Source organism: Danio rerio, chromosome 6 (assembly GCF_049306965.1).
Source record: "Danio rerio strain Tuebingen ecotype United States chromosome 6, GRCz12tu, whole genome shotgun sequence".
Lineage (NCBI taxonomy): Eukaryota > Metazoa > Chordata > Actinopteri > Cypriniformes > Danionidae > Danio > Danio rerio.
Genome location: NC_133181.1, coordinates 61,123,675 through 61,145,975, shown reverse-complemented (window position 1 = coordinate 61,145,975; position 22,301 = coordinate 61,123,675). Strand labels below are relative to the sequence as shown.

Sequence of the window (22,301 nt, the reverse complement as noted above, 5' to 3'; positions counted from 1 at the left end):
AGAGGTTCAGACTGATATTGTCATGCTGCAGTGTGATAGAGACATGGGGGTTGTTTTTAACTGTTCATACTGGCAAGAAGCTTTGATACATCATCAGTCTAAGCTGTCAATCAACTCCATAGCAACAAAACAGACTAACCTAGCAACGATATAACAGCAGCTATATCTCAGCATCAGAACATCGTAGAGAGGCGGGGGTTGGCTTGTTTGACTCATGCTCGCACTCCTATCTATCTATCTATCTATCTATCTATCTATCTATCTATCTATCTATCTATCTATCTATCTATCTATCTATCTATCTATCTATCTATCTATCTATCTATCTATCTACCACTATCTATCTACCACTATCTATCTATCTATCTATCTATCTATCTATCTATCTATCTATCTATCTATCTATCTATCTATCTATCTATCTATCTATCTATCTATCTACCTATATCTATCTATCTATCTATCTATCTATCTATCTATCTACCTATATCTATCTATCTATCTATCTATCTATCTATCTATCTATCTACCTTTATCTATCTATCTATCTATCGATCTATCTATCTATCTATCCATCATGCTAAGAACATGCTAATTCATGCTAGAATCATGCTAGTCACATGCTAATTTATGCTAGAATCATGCTAGTCACATGCTAATTCATACTAGAATCATGCTAACAACATGCTAATTCATGCTAGAATCATGCTAGTCACATGCTAATTCATTCTAGAATCATGCTAACAACATGCTAATTTATGCTAGAATCATGCTAGTCACATGCTAATTCATGCTAGAATGATGCTAACAACATGCTAATTCATGCTAGATTCATGCTAGTAACATGCTAATTCATGTTAGAATCATGCTAACAACATGCTAATTCTTGCTAGAATCATGCTAGTAACATGCTAATTCATGCTAGAATCCTGCTAACAACATGCTAATTCATGCTAGAATCATGCTAACAACATGCTATATAATGCTAGAATCATGCTAACAACATGCTAATTCATGCTAGAATCATGCTAGTAACATGCTACTTCTTGTTAGAATCATGCTAACAACATGCTAATTCATGCTAGAAGCATGCTAACAACATGCTAATTCATGCTAGAATCATGCTAACAACTTGCTAATTCATGCTAGAATCATGCTAGTAACATGCTATTTCATGCTAGAAGCATGCTAACAACATGCTAATTCATGCTAGAATCATGCTAGTAACATGCTAATTCATGCTAGAATCATGCTAGTAACATGCTAATTCATGCTAGAATCATGCTAAGAACATGCTAATTCATGCTAGAATCATGCTAATTCATGCTAGAATCGTGTTAAATCATGCTAAAATCATGCTAGTAACATGCTAATTCATGTTAAAATCATGCTAGGTACATGCTAATTCATGCTAGAATCATGCTAGTAACATGCTAATTCATGCTAGAATCGTGCTAACAACATGCTAATTCATACTAAAATCATGCTAACAACATGCTAATTCATGCTAAAATCATGCTAGTAACATGCTAATTCATGCTAGAATCATGCTAACAACATGCAATTTCACGTTAAAATCATGCTAATAACATGTTAATCCATCTATCTATCTATCTATCTATCTATCTATCTATCTATCTATCTATCTATCTATTTATCTATCTATCTATCTATCTATCTATCTATCTATCTATCTATCTATCTTTTCGTACTTTTTAAAACTGTTTAAATAAACTATTACCGTCAGGCTTTCACAAGCCAGCCTCAAAGTTTGTTCTCAAACTTTAAGAATCTAGTTGTTGTTTGCTAGTTTCAGCTTGGCGCAGGAGTCATTTTGACGTTTTCCGCCGCGCTGTTTAAATAGCAAATGCATTTGCACTCATATGTGCGCCCATAGGTGTTCTGGTCTAAAAAGGGAGGCGTGTTGAGGCGTGTTAAGGCACAATGCTGGCGCGTTGCAATTTTGAGAAACTATAATAGATTTTTCAGTAGACCAGAACAAAGCCGGTCTATTGTCCAGCGCAGAGCGAGTTAGTTGTGCGCCTCGCTTACACACTGCTTAATACACACAAGATGAAGAGCAATACGCAAATATCTTTACATATGAAAAAGAATAAACATATTAAGGATATATATAGGATATAATAAGAATAGATATAGAATATAAATATAAAGGATTAAAATATTACAAAATATATTATTTTCTAGCCTACATGAATATAAACACCACTGCCTTCATGCCTTCTTCATCTCGGGAGGCTTTTTCAGTTCATTCATAACAATTTGCTTTTGTATAATGTTATTATTATTTACTATATGCATATTTATATATGTTTTATTAAAAAATCAGGTTTTAGACCATATGGTTCACAGCATGTGTGTTAGGACATAACTCAGGTTTGTGAGCACACTTCGTTATTGTTGTTCATTTATTCGTTTGCTGGAAATTAGAACTGAATTTAGAAATAGTTTTGAAACAAATCTTTGCACTTAACATCGAAATTAATTATTTATAGGCTAATTGATGTCTGTGCGAATAAGCTTTCCTTATCCACGAGAGCGAAAGTAGATTATGAGATCTCTTGTTCTCGTGCTGCAGATGCTCTTTTTAACTGTTTTCTTGGTAGTGAATTGTTCAGTTTTACCATCCACTGCGTAAAAATGTGCTGGATAAGTCGCCGGTTCATTCCGCTGTGGCGACCTCGGATTAATAAAGGGACTAAGCCGACAAGAAAATTTTGTTTGATTTATTAGGCTGTAACACATTAATTCTGTTGCTTAAATATTAATAATGATATAAATGTTGGGAAATGTTTTTGCTGCTTGATAGTGTGGAAACTGTAAGTGACACTTTAATCAGTCTGATGAATAGAGAGTTGACCGTGTTCATTTGCACCTGTTGTAGTAGACTAAACCTAATATTTTAATATACAGTATATTTATATTTATATATATATATATATATATATATATATATATATATATATAAATATATCATATATAATCATCCTGACGATCCCTCGGTTCCAGCTCGCATCTCAGCCTGCCTGTTGGACACTTTACGCTGGATGAAAGATCATCATCTTCAGCTGAACCTCGCAAAAACGGAAATGCTTGTAGTTTCTGCCAACCCAACTCTACACCATAACTTTTCAATCCAGATAGACGGGGCAACCATTACTGCATCCAAAATGGTGAGAAGCCTTGGAGTAACGATTGATGACCAACTAAACTTCTCTGACCACATCTCTAGAACTGCTCGATCTTGCAGATTTGCACTCTATAACATCAGAAAGGTCCGACCCTTCCTATCTGAACATGCAGCTCAGCTCCTTGTTCAAGCTCTTGTTCTCTCCACACTGGACTATTGCAACTCTCTACTAGCCGGGCTTCCAGCTAACTCTATCAAACCTCTTCATCTGCTTCAGAACGCAGCAGCACGAGTGGTCTTTAATGAACCTAAAAGAGCACATGTCACTCCGCTGCTCATCCGTTTGCACTGGCTGCCAGTTGCTGCTCGCATCAAATTCAAAGCTCTGATGTTTGCCTAAAAAGCCACTTCTGGCTTTGCTCCTTCTTATCTGCTCTCACTTCTGCAGATGTATGTGCCCTCCAGAAACTTGCGTTCTGTGAATGAACGTCGGCTCGTGGCTCCATCTCAAAGAGGGAAGAAATCACTTTCGCGAACTCTCATGCTCAACCTGCCCAGTTGGTGGAATGAACTCCCTAACTGCATCAGAACGGCAGAGTCACTCGCTGTCTTCAAGAAACGACTAAAAACTCAACTATTCAGTCTCCAATTTCCTTCCTAATCTGCAATTGCCTCTCTGAATATACCACTAACTGTACTAAAAAAATAATAAATAAATAAATAAAAAAAAATAATAATAATTTACTAAATTACTAAAATATTACAAATACTTTCCTTCTTAGACTATACAGACCTGAAACTTGCCTACAGCACTTATTCATTGTTGCTCTTATAGTTGTGTAAATTGCTTCCTTGTCCTCATTTGTAAGTCGCTTTGGGTAAAAGCGTCTGCTAAATGACTAAATGTAAATATATATATATATATATATATATATATATATATATATATATATATATATATATATATATATATATATATATATATATTTGTAGTATGATCACCTGGACAGGTAGACGGGAAGAATCTCCTCTCCTGTTTTCTTACTGCAGAAGATCCTGCAGAGCGTCCCGCATGCTTCAGCTCGACCCGACTCATAATTATCAGGAAATTCATTGGCGTCAAACATGGGGTTGGAGACCATGGTGTCTGTGGACATCTGAGAGCCCTTACGCCTCAGTTCAACTCCAGCTTGAGTGGCCAGTGCTGAGAGAGAGAGAGAGAGAGAGAGAGAGAGAGAGAGAGAGAGAGAGAGAGAGATAAACAAACACTCAGTGAAACACATGTGCACTTTTGAAGGCCATGACAGGGAATACCGACAAAGAGATTATTGGACAAATGCTGATTATTTTATCTATAATTAATGAAATAAAATAAATATAAATGTTTGATCAAAAATAAAATAGACATATGCAGCTATGAGGTCTTATTTAAATTAGAAACACTAACAATGTTATTTGGAAGGTTTTTTGTCATTTAAAATGCATTACTTTTATTTTAATGATGCTAAATGTATGCTCATGCAATTATATGTACATTAATTAATACATTTATTAAGATAATGCAACTTGCAAATTGCATATGACATGGGGACAATGATTAATTTATAAAAGTAGGGTGTTTTCAATACAAACATTCTAATAATATAATTATATTAATTATTTAAATTATTTAAATACTAATTTAGTTTTACTCTAATATTTATTGATATAAACATTAATAAAACAAAAAAAAGTAATACAATTTACGAAACAAATTGTCCTACATGACAAAATGTTTTAATGCAGAAATTATGAAATATGATAGAAGTTCAAAATAGCAATTCTCTACATTAATATTTAGTAAAATGTCATTTATTCCTCAAATTCAATTGAGGCTTTATTATTATTCATAGTTATTACTTCAGTCTTAAGTGTCATATAATCCTTCAGAAATGAATCTAATACACTAATCAAAAATTTTTATCAAAAACATTACCTTATATAATAAACTCCCATTTATCATCTTTGTTTCTGTTATTTTGTAATGTTAATTGTATGCTTATGCAAATATATGCACCCTTATTAATACATTTATAAAGGCAATGCAACTTTAAAATGAATACGACAATTTATTGATTTAAAAAGTTTGATATTTTTAACACAAACAAACATTCCTATAATTCAAATGTTTAGTTTTCATATATATTTATACAAAACAATATAAATATAAATATTTTTTTTAAATTGTACTACACTCAACAAAATAATTCAACAGAAATTATTAAATAGTATTACAATTAAATATTTCAATAAATAAATTAAATATAATTACAACTAATTCAATAAAGAAATTATTAAATAGTATTACAACTAAATATTTCAATAAAGAAATTATTAAATATTTTTACAATTAAATAATTAAAAAATATATTAAATATTTATATAATTTATATATATATATATATATATATATATATATATATATATATATATATATATATATATATATATATATATATATATAAATAAAATTAAAGTTTAAAAAAATTGTTCTACACTCAACAAAATATATCAATACAGAAATAATTAAATATTATTACAACTAAATGACTTAATATAGAAATTATTAAATATTATTAAAACTAAATGACTTAATACAGAAATTATTAAATATTATTACAACTAAATTACTCAATACAGAAATTATTAAATATTATTACAATTAATGACTCAACAGAAATTATTAAATAATACTACAACTAAATAATTCATTACATACATTCTTAAATATAATTATAACTAAATGACTCAGTATAGAAATTATTAAATAATATTACAACTAAATAAATAACTCAATCCTGAAATTAGTAAATATTGTTACAACTAAATAATTTGATACAGAATTTTAAAAATAATTTTCCAATGAAATAATTTAATGTAGAAATTAGTAAATAATATTACAAATAATTGAACACAGACATTAATAAATCTGATTACAATTAAATCATTTAACAAAGAAATTATTAAATATTATTACAACTAAATGGCTCGGTACAGAAATTATTAAATATTCTTTTAATTCAATAATTCAAAACAGAAATTATTAAATATCATTACAACCTAATAGTTCAATACAGAAATGAATAAATATTATCATATAACAAATAACTCAATACAGAATTGATTAAATATTATTATAATTCAAAATATTTTTTTACATGTATATATTAGGAAAACTAGTTTATTCCTCAAATTTAACTAAGAATGCATCATAATACATCATATACAGTTGAAGTCAGAATTATATGCCCCCTTCGAATTTTTTTCTTCGTTTTTAAATATTTTCCAAATGATGTTTAACAGAGCAAGGAAATTTTTACAGTATTTCTGATTATGTATTTTCTTCTGGAGAAAATCTTACTTGTTTCATTTCGGCTAGAATAAAAGCAGTTTTTGATTTTTTAAACACCATTTTAGGGTCAAAATTATTAGCCCCTTTAAGCTATATTTTTTCTCAATAATCTACGGAACAAACCATCATTATACAATAACTTGCCTAATTACCCTAACCTGCCTAGTTAACTTAATTACCCTAGTGAAGCCTTTACATGTCACTTTAAGCTGTATAGAAGTGTCTTGAAAAATATCTAATCAAATATTATTAACGATCATCATGACAAAGATAAAATAAATCAGTTATTAGTAATGAGCTATTAAAACTATTATGTTTAGAAATGTGTTGAAAGAAATCTTCTCTCCATTAAACAGAAATTGGGGAAAGATAAATAAGAGTTCTAATAATTCAGGGGGGCTAATAATTCTGACTTCAACTGTACATAATGCATCATAAGTGTCATAAGATCCTTCAGAACTAATATGCGGATTTTATGATATTTTAAACTCTTGGTTTATTGTTTTTTAATTGTATAATTGTGTATATATGTTGTACAGAGACCTTGAGTTTCCTGAAAGGTGCTTTAAACTGAATGTGTTATCATTATTATTATTATTACTTAACATAATAAACTCTCATTTACATACCAATCATCATTTGTACCTATATAAATAAAAAATGAAGTCCGCATGACTTAATTACATTTACTTGACATGAGATGATTTAATTTGCAGTAGGAAGCGAGTGCTAACGTAATGGCTCTTCTTCTAGACCGTCACGTACAGTATTTATCTATTTGTTGGGATCTTACTAAATCATATTTAACTACCATCATGCTGGATCGTGTTAGTGCATGAGCGGTTTGACGCAGAACAGAACACGCTTTTCTCCATCTCCTGGTCAGTCTCCCTGTTATCAGAGCATGTCAGTTGAGCTTCATGTCAGACAAACGTTGATTAAAGGCCAATTTCTACAGTCCAGCATCCTAAATTAAGACATTAAGGCACAATATGGCTGAAACAAATTGCACCAACAACCACGACATGCAGAAAATATCCATACAAAACATATATAAAAAGAACAAATGGAAATCAACCAAACGCTAACATAAAAAAAAATCAACAAAAGCTGTCAAATAAACGCTGGGCAAAAACTGAACAGAACATTGGTTGGTGTGTTTCTTTGGAGAAGATCAGTTAGTAGAGGTCCTTCAGGAGATGATATGGGTAGGAACTTGTTTTAATGATGGTGGGTAAGTTGAAGGATCAAGCGCGACAAACATTCTAGGGTCTCAGCGGCTCGACCGGAGGCCTGTCCTGATTACTTCAATGGTAGTTTTTAATCCTTGTGTGTTGGATAGATTTACTACCATTCCGTTAGGTTAGTGGCTGCTTTGCCCAATTGACCTCCTCTATAACCACATCTTTTATGTTTAAGCGAGCAAGATTTTTTCTTTTAAATGTAAAATAAAACCTGCTATGGTCAACATTATTAGCCCCCTTAAAAAACTATATACACACTGGGAAATAAGGGTAACTCAAAATATTTGAGGAAACCGAGTGCAACAAACCATTTAAGTTCAAAAATGAATCCAAATAAGTACTGTGAACTTCATTTGAGTAAAGCAAGTTAAAAAATGAATCTATACGAGTACCGTGAACGTACTCCATTTAAGTTGAAGTAATTAGGTATTTAATTAGCTCAAAACTCTTTTCAAATGAGTAGATTTAACTTTCAGTGAATTTTGAGTTGACCACACTCAATTCATTTGATAAAGCTGACTGCTGGGTTATACAGTGAATATTTATTTATTTATTTATTTATTTATTTTGAGATTGTCTACAGAACAAACCACTATTCTCCCAGGACTTGCCTAATAAACTTAATCAACCTAGTGAATACCTAGTGAATACTAGCATCTTGCAAAACAGCTACTCCAATATTATGTGCTGTCATCATGGCAGTCAGATGAAATTCTGAGATGAGAGATGAGTTCTTAAAACTATTACGATTGAAAATGTGTTGAAAAGCCTTCTCTCCGCTAAACAGCACTTTGGGAAATATTTTAAAAATAATGAAACGGGTCACAGGTCTAATCATTTTGTCCTTAACTGTAGATGTTAACTATTGTTACGACTGAAGGTATTTATTCATTTATTATTGCATATTGTGCATGTCTTTTTCTTTGTCTCGCCTTCTTGTTTTTTTCTGTCATCCCATAGGCACCCATTTCGGCTCGTCTCTCAGGACAGAAATGTAAAACATGGAGCAATCGCTTGCTTTTATAAACGTCTAATAAGCTTGCTTAATCCCGCCTCTTTTCGCAGTGCCGCATGACAGAATTTCGCACACACAAACTCTAGTGTGACCGCAGCTTTACTCTTCCAATGTGTCTGCCTGCTCGCTAGGTGGAGCTGATTGGGCCCCGGTGGTGCTCATCGTTGGAGTGTGCTGCAGTAACATGCTGCGACAAAAGAGCAGTGTACCTCAACCCAAGTAGAGGTTCACTTATCCCCTGCTCCAGACTTGTGGTTGTTGCATACTTTGTTGTATATTAAGAGAAGTTTATTAAGCTATTGGGTTCAATTTAACTTCCGTCTTTGAAGAAACTTGGGAGTTTCTCTTGTGTTGTGGAACTTAGTTAATAACAAAAGATATACTACGTGTTTTTGGCTGTGAGACGTAGTTTGGACGAAGTTGTCGGCGATTCTTTCTATAGTAAAGTCATGCAATGTGAAAGTCTCTGTCGCCGAACCATCTTGCAGTGTAAACAAAGCAGCGACGAAATGCAAGCCAGATAGTCAAGCAGTGTGAAAACATCTGTGACACGATGTTTTTTTGTGTGGTATATAAAAGGTAATTGTATTGTTTCTTTGTCTGACTTTTTTGATTTACGAAATGAAGCTGTAGGTTAGAGGGTGCTATTTTTATTTTTGTACTTGTTTGACTGTTTATTCATAGTAAGGGAGTTGAGGAAAGCCTTTGTTGTTTTATTTCTTTACTTTAACCTGCACTAGGTAATTTAGTACTCCTAAGCTAGATCTGTTTTGGTTGTTGTTGTTAGTTAATCGTTCTCCTGAAGACTTACGCTTCATTTATTGTTTATTGAATGAGAACAAAAGTTCTCTTGTGGTTGTTTCACACTTCTGAAGCAGAGGATTGAAGTGTTCCCTCAATTTTTGTTTAGTTAACCTATACACAATTCATTAATTTGGTCTTCTTTGATTTTCTTCAAAAATTTTCTTTGTTTTCCTTTCCCAACCCTGGACAAAAAGGGGAAGGAACGTAACAGGCAACAGTAATAATCACTGGGCCGGCCTGTCGCCCATATGGAGAGAAGGGGGAGTAGGGGGTATTCTTCAAGACGAAGATATTGAGATAAGAAAACTCTGGTTATTTATAGTGGGTTAGGAATCATCTGATTGGAGAATCAATCATGAGCTGATGCATGATAAGCAGCTGAGGACAATCATAAGCATGTGATCCTCTTGAAATTACTTTATAAATAAACTTCACTCATAAGAATAAATTACATAAGTATCATAAAAGCTTGTGTTGTGATGGCTTTTGGTAATATTATTTATTTTTTACAGTGTACTCGACCAACATCCCGCCTCAGGATCCTGAATATTTGTCGCATTTGAGCCAATGAGATTTGGGCAGCAGTCAAAAGACTCCTCGGACCTTTAACTCAAGCAGTGTATGCGCAAGTCTCTTGCCCCAAAAAAACAAGTACTGCAACAATGAACGAGTGACAGTGTCAACGAAAAAGAAGAAAACAAACTGAAATGAACCAAATAACTGCAACTGGTAAAGCTTGTGTTCCTACTTACAAGATTTATAAGAAAGAAGAATTTGGAAAAATGTTGCTGCAAGATAACAGAGATAAAATGGAAACAAATCAAAGAACAGCAGTAGTAGAGTTCAGTAAACTATTCAGAAGTTGTTGTTGTTGTTTTTTTCTGGTGGTTTGGTTTTAAAGACACAGGTAAACCATTAAAAATAGATCATCATGCAGAAATGAAAGATGAACAAAAACAATGCAAGTAAAGAAAAGAAAAGATGCATGTAATTCCACAGAAAACTTTCAATCAATTCACTACACAACATTGGTTTTCATTACTGTGCAGATATTTGTGTATAAATAAACGCATGTTTGTTAGACGTTTATTCTTACATAAGAACTATCCATCTGCTCTAAATGACTGTCCTATTTTGGAGACTAAAGTTACCACATCATAAATCTACTTCAATAAGGCATGTAAAAACTGTGATAGACCGATATCAACTGATAACATTTATATTCCATAAAGGTGTATGTTAATAGCTCTATCAATGGATTACGCAAGCTTTTCATTAGCCCCTTTCACACATAGAGACCTTTCCGGAAAGGTTGTATGTGTGAACAGGTCCTTTTTGAAAATACCGGTAAATTCGTTCTGGCTATTTTCCGGAAAGAGAAGTTGTAACATTACCGGCAATTTGCCGGAATGCTGCGCTGTGTGAACGCAGAAGGAAGATTGCCGTAATAAGCGCGTGCACGTCTAGAACGTGCTGACGTGAGACGTCTGCTTTAGCCAATCAGAACAGTCAGACGCATTTACATCCGCGCGATTTGTGAGAATAAAAACCTTTGAATATTTTTCCAGACACATTTAACTGCTAGAAGTTAGTCAGATCACGTTTATATGTTCTTCTTTATGCCAACTGTGTAAATAATCATCGATGAGATGCTTATGTTTGTTTACCTTCAAGCTTCAGCCTGTGAGCGCCTGCACACGCACATATTATGAACATCTCGACATGCGAAAGTGATCCTGCGAAAGTTGTTCACAATATTGATCATCCAGAGTTTGTAATTTAGTCAAATGTTTACAAATACAAGCGCAGCCGTTTAAAGCTCATTTGTGGTGAATGATGTCAGAATTTACCGGTATTTTGGAATGGATGTGTGAATGCTCTTTTCTGGAAAATTTCCGTAACGTCCTCGTCTGTGTGAACAGCACTTTTTTGAATATACCGGTAAAGTCGTTCCGGAAATTTTCCAGATATTTACCGGTATCACTGTGTGAAAGGGGCTATTGTCAATAAAATATTACATATTGTATTCATTTAATTTTAGCCAATTTACAAATGGGTCAAAGACGAGATGGTGGCGTCCATATCAAATTCAATTTTAGAAAAGTCATTTTATACACATAGACAGGACATTGGAATAAAGTGTTTAAATTTAAAGGTGCAGTATGTAGGTTTGACACCCAGTGGTTGAACTGGGTATTGCACTCCCGGTTCAAAGCACGTGCAAGCACAGGTTGCCAGATTGACCACATCAAAAAAAGGCTGATTTAAATTGGGTTCTTAATAAGATTTTTTTATTCCTGTTTATGTAAAGCACTTTGAATTGCCACTGTGTATGAAATGTGCTATATAAATAAACTTGCCTTACCTTGCCTAATAAAAGCAATGGCACGCAATAAAAGGAATATTTTCCATATTAAAATGAGTTTTTGTCCGGACCAACACCTGAAATTTATATTTTAGAAACGGCTTCTGTTACTTGCAGTTGAACAACAGGATAAACTGTGATCAGCTCAGGTGCACCTCATGTGCTTTATTCAGTGTTAAATGCTAATAATGTGAGTTTGAACACCATTTCACATAACATTTATTGCCATATCACTGAAAGCAGCAGCAGATAGTTCACCACAGATCTGGAAAATAAAATAAACCGCTTGGAATTGAGCTTCAGAACTGTGACTCTTCGTATATCAGTGATTCAGCATCTACAATTAATCATGTTAAAGAGGTTTAATTTGTATTCATTAGACTATAAACCTGACCTTTTTGTTGGGGTGCAGTGAGTGCACTATTTTGCATTTCTAAATGGCTGCACTGACATTTCTGTCGCGTCTGCTGCAAACAACCAAATTGCTCATCACAGCAAATCTCATCACATGAAGTGATGTTAGGACACAGGGTTAAAATGTAACCTGCTCACCTAATGTTTACGCTCGTAATATTTATGTTATTTGCTAACCAATAACCTCAACCTTTTGAACTCTGCCCTCCACTGACTCTTTTGTCCCTCATACACCCCCACACTCTCCTCATAACTTACACTCCCCATAATCACTGCAGTAATTCATTCAATTAATTTAGAATTGTAGATACCCACTGTACATATATCTATCTGTACACTTCTGATTATTAATAGCAACCTGTACATATGTTCATATATTGTTAATCTCACACAACCTGTATATAATGTTCATAGTACATCCATCTGTAAATATCACATAGTTTTTTTTATAACTGCACTTTATAACTTATACCTATATTCTGCACATGCTGCTATTGCACTGCTGGTCAGACCAAAACTGCATTTCGTTGCCTGTACATGTGTAATGACAGTAACGTTGAATCTAATCTAATCTAATCATGTGGAACTCTGAATCTGCGTCTCATTTTGGTAGTCTGCTACTGTCCACCGGAGGTCACATTTCGGTCACGGACGCATGCTATGAGAGCCTTTCTGACTGAATGAACAAAATATGCTGTTTTCCACCAAGGCAACCTGGGGCGCTGAATAATAATTGGCTAAACTGGCATTGGGTGGGTTAAAGAGACCAAAACAAAGACTGCTGTTCTGGCACGTAACGCACATGTTCAAAGCAGAATATCTGACTTCAGCATTGTTTCTCAGATAAACAAGAATGTTCACTGAGCATGTCTCTGAATATCTGAAATAATTTATTCTGGTATTTTTATGCTTTAGAAGAGTCAAAAACTGACATACAGCACCTTTAATGTTTGTGAATATAAATTGTCAAAATGCAAAATAGGTATTCTAACTTTTATTATATTATATTATATTATATTATATTATATTATATTATGTACAGAATATAGTTTACAGATATTTTGTTTGTTTTATCTTTGACCCATATATATATATATATATATATATATATATATATATATATATATATATATATATAATACAACAGTTCTGTCTGGTTCTCGAATCTTATTGGCTGATAGCCATGATATATTTAAGTAATATCAGCACCTGTACAGCCTCATCACCCTTTGTGTATTACTCCGCCCACATACAGCCAGCAAAAAGCAGACACTACAGATCTACAGTTTAAAAGATGCTCGCTCAGCTGTTTAACTGTCAGCTTATGATTTGAATCCAACGCGGAAGAAAGTAGTTCCTCATACAAAAGGGGTTTTGAGACTTTTCATGTTTGATTTTGTTTTTATATACGCAATTATGCCGTCAAACTGTTGTATACACGCAAGATCACACTGGTAGTAGTGTAATATGGCTGTAAATTGGCACTGGTGGGAGGAGTGTGTCCCACCAGTCCCGATATACAGCCATATCGCACTGTTGCTCGTGTGATATATATAATATAAATGTATGCATTTGGCAGACACTTTAAATTCCTTAATATTTTATAATTTAATAAAGTGAACTAGATCCATAACCTTGGTGTTATAAGCACCATAATCAACTGCTTGTGCTACAAAAATACATGATGCTGTTATTAGATTGTAGAAGAAACAAGGCTTCAATATTTCTATCAGTGTACAATTTCTAGGATGTTTACTTCACATTAGGGTTGGGCGACGCTGACCAATTTGGCATCGTGCGATGTCTAATGTGAAACATTGCGATAGACGATGGCATCGTCGTTGTAGACTGCGGTGAATCATTTATTAATGAATGATTAATTAATTATTGAATTATTTGTAGCCTACCGTTTCAACTAGCTGACCCCCATGCTCTTTGTTTTACCCATAACCAAATCATGAATAAATAAAGATAAGTTAGACACAAATGGCCACCTGTCAATCACATTTCCGCAGGACTCTGGCATGAATATGCAGAGTGATCCGTGTGGTTATAATGGCGTCCACAAACTTGGTTAGTAAAAAAGGTGCAAAACCAACAGCAACTAACCAACAGTATTGAGGTTTTCATGACTAAGTACAAGCGTGAAGCGAAAGATTAAAGCAGTTTACTGACGCTGTGACATGTTACCTGATAGATTCAAAAGACAGAGGAGTTGTTAAATAGAGACAAGATGAATTAAAAATCACCTTTAACAACTATAGTGAGACGCCATCCAGCGGTACATCCTTGAAAAACTGACCGACGTGTACTGCTCTCTGGGGTGACTCCTGGAGCTCAGTGTCAGACAGCCTACACTTCAGCGCATGACAGAGTGTGTGTGTGCGCGGTCACATGCAGTTTCAGCGGTACAGTGTGGAAGGAGGGCTCTCCAGAATTGCTAGATGAACGCCAGTTTGGATGTGGATCGATTTAGACCTATTGGTGTAAAAACGGGACCCCAGTGTGTGTTTTTCGCGAGCGGGTTGCTGCTGTGATGGGGGCGGTGCTGAAGATTGAGATGCCGGCTCAGCATCGTGATGTCTATCGGCCATCGGTGATGGACAATGCCATTGTCTATCGACCCAACCCTACTACACATCCAATAATTCTTACCAATATATAAAATCTCTTAAGATATTTTCACAGCGTCTATATTAGTGGATCCTAAACACAGTGTCTATATTAGTGTATCCTAAATGTGCTACAATCTTGCAGGTAGGAATATTTTTGAGAAATTAAAGAAAACAATCAGAACGTCAACAGGTAAAATAAGTAGAGTGATGAAAACCAAAGGAAAAGGAGTGATCACAGCGTTGATTAAAGCGTGTGCTATGCTCTTACCAGTCATGCTGCTGTCTCTGCTCAGGCCGGAGTGCAGTTTACAGTGGACCAGCGCAGCGTCAAACAGCCACTGGCCGAACAGATTTAACACGCTGTTGACTTTGGGCCGGGTCGGAGCCGGGAGCGGACGGGGCTCGGAGCTCGTCTGGTTTGGGCTGGAGAGAGGAGATGTGGACGAAGGCTGATGCGATACTCTGGTCTGCCCAGTCTGTGGAGAAAGATTGAAATTGTCATTTTCTTAACATGAAATGCATTCTGTTTTAAAGGGGACATATTATTCCTCCGTTTTACAAGATGAAAAGCAAGTCTCCGCTGTCTCTAGAGCAGGGGTCTCAAACTCAATGTACCTGAGGGCCTGGGTGAGGCTGGGCCGCATTAGGTTTACCACAAGAAATATATTATACTATTAATTATTCATTTCCAATTTGTTTATTCTTTCATCTTACTTTAAGGTGCAGTAGGTGATCTGCCAAAATGCTAATCGGATAGCATATTAGCTTTGGATGGCAGGGAGGGGCTGCGTTTCAAAGCCACGCCTCTTCAAATCACGAGCGCGCCCACTGCGACACAACAGCAGACAACCCAGTTCATTCGCCAGTTAGAAGTGTATGTAGTGGTTGGCCGGGCAGCGTCCAGGAATTTCACTAATCACTGATCCACACTTACATGCCAGGTCAGACTGAATATTCAGAGCAGCGGTAAACAATATCAGGAGCTGTCATTGTTCAGAAATGACCCAATGTGAATATAAAAGCAACTTCAGCTCAGCAAGCAGGCTAGGCGGAATAGTGCTATTTACTGATGTTTTGTTGTTAAACCAAATATAAATCTACATCATCGATGCTGTAATAGTCACATCTAGTAGAGATCTGCGCGGGACTAAATTTTGAATCCCGCTCCCGCCCGCACCCGCCAGGTTTTAGCCCGAACCCGACCGCTCCCGCTTATATTAAGCATTTGTTGTCCCGCTGCCCGCCCCGCCCCGCCCCGTTTTCTACCCGCCGCGCATGATCCCGCTAAAGAGCAGTGGGAGAACAAAACAGAAAATCACCCAGCTATACAGTCCAGACAGCCTATAACAAACTGTCTGTATAAACACGCACACACACACACACACACACACACACACACACACACACAGCACACACACACACCTCTCATTCGCACGTGCGAACACATACACACACACACACACACAGCAAAAAACAAGCTAAACACAGCATCGCGCTATTTCATTTACACACATATATTCACGTGCTCGCTCGGGAGTCGAGAGCGATATTGCTAGACAGCCCACTCCCATCCCAAATTAAACCCGTTATCGACCGCTCCCGCGATTTAATCGGAAATTTATTCACCCACCGCAGAAATCTGGTCGGGTCCCGCGGCGCCCTCTAACAATGCAGACCTCTAACATCTAGCTTCCACCGGGAGATTTCAGTGGCTGAACAATACGTCTGTGTGTATAATCCATTCATAACACAATACACTCTACATGAGCTCTGCGTGACTGATATAGTTTTAAAACAGAACATGACCTCTCTAACAGAAATACTTCAGCCATGGTGTGGTGTCGTCTTTCCTCCAGCGTACAAAAGTAACTCCAATACTGATTCAGGAGTTTAAAAAGTTTCAATTCAGCGTTTGATTTTGCCGCAACTGTGACAGTCTCGCGTGCACGTGTTGCTCATCTAGGCGTGCACAAGCGGCAGGCATGCACACGCTAATGGCGGATATGCGTGATCAGAGATGCGCAAAAGCCCAAATCTGCATTTGTTGACAGACAGATTGGGTTACTTATCGGAATTAAGGGAGATGACGGTCCGACTCGATTTAATTGGATGAACATTTTTTAGTTTTATGCCTTACCCTGAATATAAAAATACATATAAATACATTTAGATCATTTACTGTAATCATTACTATTAGACTGTGAAGAGACTTTCAACCAGCACAACACATGTTTCTGAAGACACCTACTAAAAATAAAGAGATTTGAGAGGATTTGGGATTTTTTAACACAAAATAAGAGGAACACAATATATAAAAAAATAATAATAATAAGAAGAAAATAATTCAATCAGTAATGAATAGTAATAATAATTAGACTTACTGTTATCTGCTGTGCTGTTGTTGAAAACAGAAACACTGTGTTGTTATTTGTTTTGGCTACTTTTACAACATATAGAAATATATGTAATGTTCATTGCGTGAGGTAATGGAAATACAACGCAAGTAGCACGATGCAAACGACCCACAAATAACAGTGAGACCCAATCATAGATCTGGTTACCAGGGACTCGTATTGCCGATAGACAGGTGTCGATATGTGACTGCAGACGATTACATTAGGCTGCATTAGGCTCCTTACTTTTCTTTTATCCCTTTTCTTTTATTATTGAACGCATCACCTTGATTTATTATGTCAGAAGGAGAGAGAGTTTGTTGTATGTAACTCTTTATGATGTCATACCGTTGAGGATTTGCTGGTTGTCTTGGCAACAGCAGTGGGGCGGTGCCTGCGGTTGTGAGGCGGTGTTGTGTTGGTTGTTGTTGGGGGCGGTGGCATACTGAGCCTATTGACAGGAGTGGGCGGAGCACTGTCAGAGCGGGGGCGGGATATACCTGAGAGAGAAACAAAACAGGCAGAAAAGCAAGAAAAACCACATGAATTAAAGCTAAAGATTCAGTGAAACATGAAAACTGACAACACATTACGTCAGGGATCACGTACGGACACATATTCAGCCAAAAAGCACCTACAAACATGCTAAACTCAGCACAGTGAATCAGTATATCCAATGCAGCCCTAAAATAAGAGAAAATGCAAGACTTGATTAAAAGGTCACCAAAAAAATAAATAAAATCAAACTTCAGATGCGTCTTGGATTGGGTCATTTCAAAGTCACCAGCAAGGTCAAACTATTGCACAAAATTAAAAAGATGCAAATCTTGATGCAAGCTGTAAAACAGACATTTTAGGCATTTCGTTATATAAAACAATTCTGAAACACTTTACTTGACGTGTTGGGCGCATGTTGGTGTGGGTTTCCTCCGGGTGCTCCGGTTTCCCCCACAGTCCAAACACATGTGGTACAGGTGAAATGGATACGCTAAACTGGCCGTACTGCATGTGAGTGTGCGCAAGAGTGTGTGGGTGTTTCCCAGTGTTAGGTTGCGGCTGGAAAGGCATCCGCTGTGTAAAATGTGCTGGATAAGTTGGCGGTTCATTAAAAAGGGACGAAATCGAAAAGAAAATTAATAAATGAATGACATTTCGCATTATCATGTTGCCTTAAATGCGAGTTATCTGTTATATATTCTGATTAATAAAGGGACTAAGCAAAAACAATGAATAAATGACCATAAGAGATTATTTATACGTGTGAAATTTGCTTACAGAAGCAGTTTGGGGATATTTTCGCGCAAGATTATGTCCACTAAGAAGAATAAAAATGCCTGTCATGTCTGCTTTGGACATTAAAAGGCAAATCCTTGATAAAAAAAGGAGAGCAGACATGAACAAATAGAAGGACAGAGTAAGGAAGGCGATGCTGGGAAACCATTGATTTGAGGGATGCTGGGAAACCATATTTGAATCGAAAAGATGAACAAAAACCCGGGAAAAATCCACTGAAAGATGTCAGTGAAAGAAGCGTATATGTGATTTGATCGCTCTCTAATTGCGCTAAGGAGTAATAAACAGCACAAAAACAGTTAACCTATTAAAATAAACCACATACCAAGTATATTAAAGCTGTATTAATGCATATTTCCCGCCAGTCCTGTGTAAACTAAGGCAAGCAGAGTTTATTTGTTTATGCCGGCAGCTAGCTCTCTGCAACTCTCACATGGTCGCCCACTGAAGCTAAGCAGGGCTGCGCCCGGTCAGTACCTGGATGGGAGACCACATGGGAAAGCTAGGTTGCTGCCGGAAGTGGTGTTAGTGAGACCAGCAGGGGGCGCCCAACCTGCGGTCTGTGTGGGTCCTAATGCCCCAGTATAGTGACGGGGACTCTATACTGCTCAGTGAGCGTCGTCTTTCGGATGAGACGTTAAACTGAGGCCCGACTCTCTGTGGTCGTTAAAAATCCCAGGATGTCCTTTGAAAAAGAGTAGGGGTTAACCCCGGCATCCTGGCCAAATCTGCCCACTGGCCTCTGTCCATCATGGTCTCCTAATCCTCCTCATATCATTATTGGCATATTATCCTCTCCTCTCCACCGATCAGCTGGTGTGTGGTGTGCGGTCTGGCATAAAATGGCTGCTGTCATGTCATCCAGGTTGATGCTGCACACTGGTGGTGTAAAGCGATTTGAGTGCCCAGAAAAGCGCTATATAAATAAAACAAATTATTATTATATATTTATTTATATAGTGAGATGGCGGATCGCGAGGACAGTTTGTGTACACCTGTACCAGTACACCTGTGTATATTTCTAAATAAGCGACAATATTAAATTATGATGTATGTCTGCATTTTATGCATTTATTGTTGCATTTATTTATTTAATGTGAATAAATAATTGTTATCGCCTGTACTAGGAAGGTCTAGGTATTGTGCATTCAGGATTGCCGCTAACTGGTACAGGCCCTATGAAAGCATTTCTTGGGTGCCGCAGACGAAATTGAAAAGCGAGCCACGAAATGCCGTGGGCCCCTAGATCATACTAAATCCCCTATTTAAAACGTCATCACTGAGTAAGGGTGTCACGATCCTCCAAATTCTCGATTCGATTACATTTTCGATTCTAAAGGCACGATTCGATTCGATTTTCGATTATGAATAATTAATTAATTACCGACCAATTAATTATTAGTAGCCTACCGTTTAAACTACCTGACCTGCATGGTCTTTGCTTTACCCATAAACAAATCATACAGTAAATGAATAAAGGCAAGATACACACATAATTACCACCTGTCAGTCACTTTTTCTGCGGGACTCGTGAATAGGCAGTGATCTGTGTCGTTATAATGGCGTCGGTAAAAAAGACGCACAACCAACAGGAACCAGCCAACAGTATCTGAGGTGTTCGCTAAAATGACGAAGTACAAGTGAGTGAAAGATTGAAGCAGTCCTCTGACTGCCTGGACCTGCTGTCTGGAGCGCATGGCTGTGTGTGCGTCTGTGTCTGTGTGGTCACGTGATGTGCATTTCCAGAGGTAGAGAGGAAGGAGGGCTGCTCAGAAATGCTACACGCCACTGTGAATGTCAAATCGTTGTCGTTCTAAAATGCCATTTAAAATCAAAGATAGTGTAAATGTAACCGGTTCTGCGTTGTGTTTTCTTTGTTTTATTAAGGAATAACCAGTCGGAGATCTGCAGTTGTGACGGCTCTTTACTCACTGAGAACAAATCAAAAAGCACAGCTTTTACAGTGTGTCTTCGCCCTTACAGCTTTTCTGTTAAAAGTAAAGTGCAATGCATTTAGCATTCACATGCTTCAGTTAGGCTAAAGTTAATCAAAACCTCAATTTAAGTGATAACACAAAAATAATGAAATATATGTGAAAAATAAAGGTATAAATATTATTTAAACATGAAAACCAGCTTTAAAAGTTATTTATAAAGTAAAGATGATTAAAGATTAATTGGAGCTTAGCAGACACCCACCTCTCCCATGCATAGTCAGTGCAGAAAGGGAAGAGGTGGGCGCAAAACAGGAAATTAAACAGCGTGAGCTCCCTTAGACATTTAAAGGAGAAGACACACACTAACAAACACCTCAGGTATACTTACTAACACATTAGATAAAATACATATTTTGTGTGATTCTATACTTGAAGCGAATTATAATTTTCATACCTGTTACATAAACAGGGCCTGAGTGTGTACTTTTCGCGAGCGGATTTGCAACGGGGGCGGGCGGAGGATCGCGATGCCGGTGTTGTCTATCGGACGAACCGTACGTAATACGTACATAGCAGAGTTTGCATAACTGTGTTTTTTTTGTCGACAACACAAACGTTGTCAACATAACTCACTGGAAATCCAAAATGCTTACACACCGGCAACGTCATTGAAAGAGGAGAGGGTTTAAGTTCTGTCGACGGGTCTCCTGCTTCTGCAGTTTAACAAGCACTTCAACAAGCCTGTTTTTTTCCCGCTTGGCAAGCCAAGCTGACGTGACATGAGGGCGTGGCAGCATCGACGATTCTATTTTTTGATTCGATAATCGAAATTGAGCATAAATTTCGATCGATTAAAAATTGAAATCGTGACACCCCTATCACTGAGTGAATGTCACTTTATAACAGTTGACATAAGCATGCATAAAATCTCATTCACATTCATAGCTTTTGTCATGACTTTTAAACACCCCTTCAAGTAAAGTGTTACAACAAGTTTATGCATAAAACTGGACACATCACTTTAGATCAGGGGTGTCAAACTCAATTCCTGGAGGGCAGAAGCCCTGCACAGTTTAGTTCCAACCCTGCTCCAACACACTTACCTGTAGGTTTCAAACAAGCCTGAAGGACTCAATTAGTTTGATCAGGTGTGTTTAATTAGGGTTGGAACTAAACTGTGCAGAGCTGCGGCCCTCCAGGAACTGAGTTTGACACCTGTGCTTTAGATCCATGATGCTTCATGGTCAGTAGTGATTGGGTCAGTAGCACAAGATTCACTAATGACATTTTACCCAAAAATGAATAGTAGCCATCATTTACTAACTACCATGTTGTTTTACACCTGTACGACTTTCTTTCTGCAGAAATTAAACTTTCAAAATATTAAATTCTAATTATTTTCACAAGCAAACAAGGCAAGATGATCTGCAGATAATACAGATTTTTCTTTCACAGTATAAAAGGAGCTGTACATTCTGCTAAACATCTCCTTCATGTGATCTGCTAAAGAAAGAAAGTCACGTGGGTGACATGATGGTGAGTAAATGATGTGTTGTTACTGGGTAAATTACACACAATCTTGACTTCTACCACAGATGTTTCTCGCATTATGAGCCTATGTGATTTCAGAAAGTCAGAACTGACTAATAAGCATTTATCTTGTATATTTTAACAATTCA

At 36.5% G+C, this 22,301-nt stretch overlaps 1 protein-coding gene across 9 annotated transcripts in view; it reads right to left on the bottom strand.

Moving 5' to 3' along the window:
* ralgapb (Ral GTPase activating protein non-catalytic subunit beta) overlaps positions 1–22,301 on the bottom strand; it is a 115,776-nt gene that overhangs the window by 44,338 nt on the left and 49,137 nt on the right. For 6 of the 9 annotated variants that reach the window (XM_009302762.5, XM_009302763.5, XM_073954779.1 and 3 more), the window contains 3 exons: positions 17,741–17,892; positions 15,268–15,475; positions 4,154–4,355 (listed from right to left, as the gene is read on the bottom strand). In XM_009302762.5, coding sequence (XP_009301037.1) covers positions 4,154–4,355; positions 15,268–15,475; positions 17,741–17,892 — 562 coding nt within the window. Of the gene's footprint in view, positions 1–4,153; positions 4,356–10,357; positions 10,394–15,267; positions 15,476–17,740; positions 17,893–22,301 lie in introns of all 9 variants that reach the window. The other 3 variants (XM_021477328.3, XM_021477330.3, XM_021477331.3) reach the window with 1 other exon arrangement.